General features: G+C 39.7%; 1 protein-coding gene across 1 annotated transcript; it reads right to left on the minus strand.

Annotated features, from left to right (window-relative positions):
• Positions 1 to 3,103: 3,103 nt before the first annotated feature.
• On the minus strand, positions 3,104 to 5,049 carry LOC121394470 (germinal center kinase 1-like). The gene is made up of 3 exons (XM_041565626.1): positions 4,943 to 5,049; positions 4,256 to 4,334; positions 3,104 to 3,335 (listed from the first exon to the last, which is right to left on the minus strand). Exons 1-3 carry the CDS (start codon positions 4,959 to 4,961, stop codon positions 3,104 to 3,106), a joined length of 330 nt encoding a protein of 109 aa, XP_041421560.1. The 5' UTR covers positions 4,962 to 5,049.
• Between the last annotated feature and the right edge of the window lie 3,326 nt (positions 5,050 to 8,375).

Here is an 8,375-nt window from a genome sequence, read left to right on the forward strand (position 1 = left end):
GTGACTTGTGCCTGCACTTCAGGAGAGAAATGCTTTCTGGCAGGCTGCTGTTTTTCCTTCTCAATGTAACTGAATGTGTCTCAGTGGGACATGGGTTTTTACTATTGAGTGTTGTTCTTAGATCTACCAGGCAGCTGTTATCTTGTGTTAGGGAGCTGCTATCTGGTTACCTTCCCATTGTTCTGTTGTTAGGCTGCTGGGGGGAAAAGGGAGGGGGTGATATCACTCCAACTTGCAGTACAGTAGTAAAGATTGATTGAAGTTTATCAGAGCACAAGTCACATGACATGGGGCAGCTGGGAAATTGACAAAATGTCTAGCCCCATGTCAGATTTCAAAATTGAATATAAAAAAATCTGTTTGCTCTTTTGAGAAATGGATGTCAGTGCAGAATTCTGCTGGAGCAGCACTATTAACAGATTCATTTTGAAATTTTTTTTTCTCCCATGACAGTATCCCTTTAAAGGTGAACCACCCCTTTAAAACATGCAAGTCAGGGCCTGCAAGTGACTGTAGACTGCACCGCAGGGCCGGGCCAAGGTATTTTGGCACCCTAGGCAAGGGTACCCCCCCACCCAGATCTGCATTACCATTTCCCACCTTACCATTTAAATTGCCCCCTGTACCTTTGCCAGCAGCCATCATGTTGCCTCGTGTACCTGTGCCAGCACCTATCATATTGCCCCCATTTGTACCTGTGCCAACTGCAGTCAATCCCTCAGATTGTCCCCAATCTGTACCTGTGCCTGCATAAACCAAAACAACAATCATATTGTTACCCACAATCTGCACCTATGCCAGCGGCAGCCAAAAAAATCCATCATATTACCCCAAACATCTGTGTAACTGTTCCAGCAGACACCATATTGCCCCATATACCTGAGCCAGCAGCAGCCAATCCATAATATTGCCCCCAATCTGTACCTGTGCTAGCAGCAGTCAAAAATTCCACAATATTGCCCCAAATATCTACCTGTGCCAGCAGCAGTCAAAAATCTATCATACTGTTCCAAAATATGTATCTGTGCCAGCAGCAGCTGAAAATCCATCCTATTGCCCCTAATCATCTGTTTAGGGATATTGCCCACAAATATGTACCTGTGCCAGCAGGGGCCAAGAAGGGGGTTGGCAGTACAAATCACGGGCAAGAGGGGGTTTGAAATTGAAAAACTATCAAAGGCCATGCAAAAAAGGGCTAAAAAAATTCCCCTTAAAAGGGTGCCCCCCCCATGATTGCGCCCTAGGCGGGTGCCTATTTTGCCTACCCCTAGTTCCGGCCCTGCTGCAAAGGGAGCCTCTTCAATGCCACATGGATGAGTGGCAAATGTTTACAGAGAGACACAGAAAGTCCAATTGCTTTAGACTTATTTCTACTAGTTACTGTATAATGGAGGCCTGTACTTACAGCCTGCCCTATAGCAGGGAGTGGTGACAGGATTCAACTTTGCCTGCTGATGCTGTATAGCCAGTCCCCAGACAGAAGTTTAGATGTAAGTAAATGACCGTTAATGAGTTCTGTAACTGTAAACAATGTCTTCTCCTCCCATACAATTGCTCTCAAGTACAAGAAAGTTGGAAAGTAAGATTCGTGTCCTAGAGGGGGGCGGGCCCTGGTGCGTGATGTGCAGCCGGGCCCCGCCCCCCTCCGTACGGCGCGCTGTCTGGTTGATTTCAGTGGCGTTTGGCGCTGCCAGGGGGCCCTAAGGGGGTGCGGGCCCAGGTAGTTCCGCCACTGCATAAAAACCATAGACGCATGTTGAAAAAGAAGATATGCTCCCCTTTAAAGGACCATTAGCACCAGAAATAAAAATAGCATAAACATTCAATTCAAACTCGAATTCCTGTTAAATCAGTACAAAATTAAAAAAGTTATAAGCATCTTGTTCAATTAGTTATCAGCACAGAAAAAAATACTGGACCATTTTAAATATATGAGTTCGTTGCTCAATTGATTAAGGGAAGTGGTGTTAAAGTATAACTAAATCCTAAAACCGAATACGGCTAGAACTTCCCATCTTGAATTTTATCAGAAGTGTCAGTGACATGCACATGCTTAATATTTATATCCTGTATACACATTATATATATATATATATACACATTATATATATATATATATATATATATATATATATTGTAAGCATGTGCTATAAATCAGTAGAAAGATGGTAAACTTCCGAGGCTCAGATCTTCACTGCTAAAGGGCAGTGGGGGCCCTTGGCTAGTAGAGAAGCCCAAACCATAATGTGTAGCATTTCTAGCCTTCTATATAAAGCTTTATTTCTCCCTTTTTTAATATTTCTAGTCCTATCTGCTGAATGTGAAGAGTCAGTTCTGATGTGCTGGCATAGCATAGTTGGAGATATCAATCAAAATACAAATAGAGATTTAAATGCTGAAAGAATTAGAAAGGTTCCTTTATTTGATAATGAGCTTATTGATTAACCACAGTTAGGTTAGGTGCTGATTAGGCAGAGAATGACACACACAGGCAGCACTGGGCTAGCAGAGAATGGCACACAAGCAGTACTGGGCAAGCAGAGAATGGCCCACACAGGCAAGCACTGGGCAAGCAGAGAATGGCACACAAGCAGTACTGGGCAAGCAGAGAATGGCCCACACAGGCAAGCACTGGGCAAGCAGAGAATGGCACACAAGCAGTACTGGGGAAGCAGAGAATGGCACACACAAGCAGCACTGAGTAAGCAGAGAATGGCACACACAAGCAGCGCTGGGCAAGCAGAGAATGGCACACACAAGCAGCACTGACTAAGCAGAGAGTGGCACACACAAGTAGCACTGGGCAAGCAGAGAATGGCCCACACAAGCAGCACTGGGCAAGCAGAGAATGGCAGACACAAGCAGCACTGGGCAAGCAGAGAATGGCACACACAGTAACAATAGAGGTGTCACACTTGTGAATAAGGCAGGGGGATCACTTGTGTGAACAATACAGGGGATTCGTTTTAATTTGAGGTTTAAACAATGCAGGGGCCAGTTAATCTCTGTAGTGATACCTTTTAAATTTTACATATGGTAAGCAAACACAGCAGTTAGGTGGGGGGGGGCACAGAAGGGGGGCCACCAGTTGGACAGCCCTGCCCTAAAAGCATCGATACTTAGGGGCAGATTTTGCATGCATGTGATGCAATTTCTCCATTTTTTTATTGAGAAATACATTACCTTTCTTTATATGCTCTGCTATGCTATATTGCACCTCGCCTTCATCTCGATTATATGTGATGAATCTGTGGAATAGGAGTTGCTTTGCAAATGGTCTGTTGGCTGGATCCTTCTGAAGACATTTATAAATAAATCTCTGGAATCTATTACTCCTGGGGGGAAAGAAAATGTGCAGAAGTGTCACTGATGATGTAATAAAACAAAGAGCCAGAATTATTCAAAAAGAAAACTGAAGTCTGTTGGGTAATAGGGAATTAAAATGGGAGACATTTTGACAAAGGGCCTGCGTAGCCCGAAACGTTGCCTATGGCATTTGAGTACAGTTTTTATATTTTTCAAAGATACCGGAGTGCTGCTGCTTTATTTGCTACATGTATACTTTGCCCTGGCAGGGGGTACGGCTTGCAGCCGGGGCTGCAAGGAGCCTAATCCGCTTTTGAAGCACACTTTAACTACATAAAATGGGACACGTTTCTTTTCATTGAATCATTTTGCAAGTGTAAGCTCTTGAATTTATGAAAAGGGTGATGTCTCTAAAAGAATATTAATAACTTGAACACAGCCCATCATCACAGCAATGGATAGAGTAGATACAGTAGTGACATTTACATTTGAGCTCATTGAATTTATCTCTTTCCAACTTTAACACATTCCCCAGCCTTATGCTCCAGTGTCTCTTTCACCATTCCCCCACCCTCACTGCTTAAGGTGGCCATAGATGCACCAATAATATTGTACAAGAAAAATTCTGGTACCCTATTCAGTGCGTGTATGGTGGGAAACGAGCCAACCGATATTGGCAGAAGACTTGGATATGGGTTGGCTTATCGATCGGGCTGGCCGAAAAATTTGGATCGGAAGCCTTTGAAGGTACCCCAATATTGCCCATTGTTAGTGCTGAATCTACAGATAAAGGTAGAATTTTATTGTTTCTACCTCTATATCTGACAATGCAGCTCTACATGTATTGAAATGAACAATCTTTCTTGGAAAGATCTTTTCCAGGAAAGATTGTAATTTTAACGACTATGGCCACCTGAAGTCCCATTTCCTATGAATAAAAATGACTCACCATATTTCCAGTTTTATAACTGGAGCTGGACCATTCATAATCCTTTCGGAAATCTCAGTACCATGGAGTTTAATGTGCGCTGTAAGTGTAAGAGAACACAATATTATTATTGTTATTCTTACAAATTTACAAGGCACAACATATTTTGCAGCATTGTACAATAGAGGAGTGACTACATCAAATATTCTGATGAGTTTCTATTATCAGAACCAACCGATGATTTATTTTAACTTTTTGAGATGAAGATAATTTCCTTCTTTCATACATTACAAGTAAATAAATTCAGTCTGGATGGAATTTGCAGCGTGTGCACAGTGACAGACAGATATTGGACATATAGGGCAGTATATGGCTGTATCTGCAGTTTCTCAGCAGCAGAGAAAACACATTATTTGCCATTAGCCTAAGGGGATACAGGAAAGACACAGGCTATATCTTTTATGTGATTGCTCCTGTCTCTGAAACAAGAAGTTATATCTTGCTTTCTAGTGTATCACTAAAAAAGAAAGTAACATATGCAAATTACCGAAAACACCATTATAATAAAAGCACAGAAAAGATTCTCTCATTCACAGCCAATTTACATGTTTCATTGTTATAGAATGGGTGATACCCCCTGACCTTCCTCAAAACACTCCTCCGCAAATTAACATAAACGCACGCAAAATGTTATTTTAGATTACTTACGAGGATCGTATTCTGCCATTTCTATGATTCCTAAAGACCACACATCCACCTAGAAAATAAAAAAAAAGCAACACCCATTTAGGAAACAAATCATAATTATTGTTACAGATGATAAAGATACTTCTACTGACTATTCCTCCTCATCCTGTCTCAAGGTCAATATGGGATGCTAAATGACTAATGCATTAAAACCAAGCTACGTTGTATTACTATGAAACATTTCCAGTAGCCAACTTTAACTATACACATTTATCATTTTACATTTTCAAGAGTCTCTACTGGGAAAAAAAAGCTCTACAAATTACATTTGGCATGAATTTGTTATTCTTGCTTAAATAGTGCATTTTGTTTAATCACTTTCATAAAAATTAAACTAAATGACAACTATTTTATTAATTATACCTTGCAGACATAATGTACTCTTCTTGTAAAACATGCATGGACTTCAGGTGCCATCCAACAGAGGGTTCCTCCATTACTTGTACTGATGGGCCCTACTGTGGCAAGGCCAAAATCAACTGAAATTGAAAGAAACAAGAATGAATTTACTTTCAACATGACAATACAGAAAGGTATCACAGTTACAGTTATTACAAATGGAAATATATTTTTGAAGTAATATTTTCTGTTGTCTGGTGCTGACTCTTGATTTGAACCAGGTGCAAAGAGAGCGTAAAGACTGAGACACATAAAACACTGAACATTCTTAATGACTATATTGGAACATTGCTTAGAATGATATATTTGAATTATGCAAAGGTGCAGTTTTTGGGTAGAGATCCCCTTTAAAGTTTTATGATGCCTAACATAAGCTACAAACTTGTAAACTCATTCCCCGCAATTACTTGTTTCGTATGAAAAACTGTTTAATTACTCACAGGAGGTGCTCCACGTAGGCCCTGCTGCAAACAAAAAGCCTCATCAAATTCCAAAAAGTATAGAACATGGGCACACTCCACATAATGCTTCTGCAGACAATCTTTTGAAGAACACTTCTTTTATTAATGAGATCCCAGCTGGGATCTCATTAATAAAAGAAGTGTTCTTCAAAAGATTGTCTGCAGAAGCATTATGTGGAGTGTGCCCATGTTCTATACTTTTCTAACATAAGCTACGCATTGAGATAAGCAATAAATGTACCCTTTCCCTTTGTGGCACCCATTCTTCCTATAAAGAATAAACTTCACTTACTTATCTTCACACGGGCCGTAGATGTTAACATTACATTGGCGCCCTTGAGATCATGATGTATCACGTTCAGTTCCTGTAATAAGTCAGGCCCTAGAAAGATGAATAAAGCAAACATGAACATGTACATATTTTTATATTCTAGAATTAATAGGATACAAAGACGGTGAGCAGAGATTATGCAAAGCATAATAATATCTGACTTACCTCTAAAACTTTCCTGCATATGTATGAAATCCAGTTCTCTTCCAAGGATCTATTGGGCATGCTCCTAATTAAGGCCACCAGCACACATTGTCATAGCAATCTAGAATATAAATATAGCGTTTATATTTATAGTGTAAATAGTGAATTAATTCCCCCCAGTTGTAAAATATAAGGATATTATGTTACCGAGAAGTTTCATGACCATATAAAAACACGAGGCCGAAGGCCGAGTGTTTTTATACAGGTCATGAAACTCCGAGGTAACTTCTAATATCCTCATATTTTACAACTGGGGGTACTTTATTTATTATAATACACAAGTTTCAGTGAGTCATGTGACAGAAATTACATCAGAACTCACCGTTTATAACTGATGACATCGGAACTCACCGTTTATAAGGATATAATTGACAAGATATTATTAGCTTTTCTATATTATATAAATATAAATATTATAGTGTATATATATATATATATATATATATATATATATATATATATATATATATATATATATATATATATAAATATATATATATATATATATATATATATATATATATATATTGCCTAGAATCTATCTGTCTGTTTGTCAGTCTGTCTGTGTAACATTCATTGTAATCAGTAGCAGTAACGGGTCTGAAATAATCAGTGATATATTTATTAACTTTGATGGAGATTTTCTTTTTAAGAAGAATATCCTTACCCATAGCACTTTTTCATTTGAAATGCTGGGCCGTAGATAATAGGCTCCATAAAAGGCAGGGAAGTTGTCGTGGCCAGAAACGTGTTGACTTACGTACAGTTCAGCAAGGATCTCTTCATTATCCTAGATACAGAAATAATGATCATTAAATTAGGTCTTGAAAACTATTTAATCCTTGTTGTAAAACATAGAATCCATTACTTTGCCATCAGTGTACCACAGTGCCAACACCACAGATACTAACTTCCCAAACAAACTTGATAGTAGGGATGACCTCACCGGATCAGAACTCGGGGAAACCAAACTTGGATAAAACCGGTTAACTTTATTAATCCATGTTAAGAATACAAAAGTGTAGGCGGGCAGGGGAACTAGCTTTACGCATTTCGTGACTGGAGTCACTTCATCAAAAGCTTCTGATGAAGTGACTCCAGTCACGAAACGCATAAAGCTAGTAATGTTTAATAAAGTTAACTGGTTTTATCCAAGATTGGTTTCCCCGATTTCCGATACAGTGAGGTCATCCCTACTATCAAGTTTGTTTTGTGAAGTTTGGAGTCCGCGGTCAGAGCGGGGATAGAGGGATCATCCTGCTATCAGTTCTCTCAAGCCTCTCTGTGGTGTGCTGTAATGGCGTCCACCCTCAATCATAGATACTAACTTCCCCCCTTTCTCTTCTATGTCGCTCCATGTGTTTACTTGCAATGTGTTGAACTGGGTTTGATATTTTTTGTTATGATTTGGTGTGATTTAAATTCCCTTCTGTTAGGGGCAGTTACTTTATAGTATTGTTACAAGGAGATTAATGAATATAAGTCACACAATTGCTGCAAATATTACAAGTGGTTGATATAGTTAGTTTTGCATTTATTAAATAATTAAACCTCCAGTGAATATTTCACCGGGATGAGCAGAGCTTGGGGCATTTAAAGAAGTCCATTTCTAATCATTATAAATTCCATTTTGCATTATGGCTATCCATTATATAAGGGGGCTTATCATGATTTACAAAGTCTCTTTTTACTGGCAGTTTGTATTTTTGGAGGGGCCAGCGCACAGCTTTACCTACTCGCCCACCCACTCACCACCCCTGACTGACATTTCCTGCCCACCACTGATGTCCTCCACCCATCTGCTTCCCCTGCTCCCTCGCTGGAGGTAGGAGATCAGCCGGGGAATTTCTTCAGCCTTAAACAGCTATAGAGAAAGAGGACCCCATAATGGACTACCTGCCATGCTTGCCTTCCTGTACAGCTGTGTTGGATGGGCACATAGAGCAAACAGTTCAAGTTCATATCTCCTGGAATCCAGATTTGTAGATAAGTGCAATTA

Source organism: Xenopus laevis, chromosome 6L (genome assembly GCF_017654675.1).
Source record: "Xenopus laevis strain J_2021 chromosome 6L, Xenopus_laevis_v10.1, whole genome shotgun sequence".
Classification (NCBI taxonomy): Eukaryota; Metazoa; Chordata; class Amphibia; order Anura; family Pipidae; genus Xenopus; species Xenopus laevis.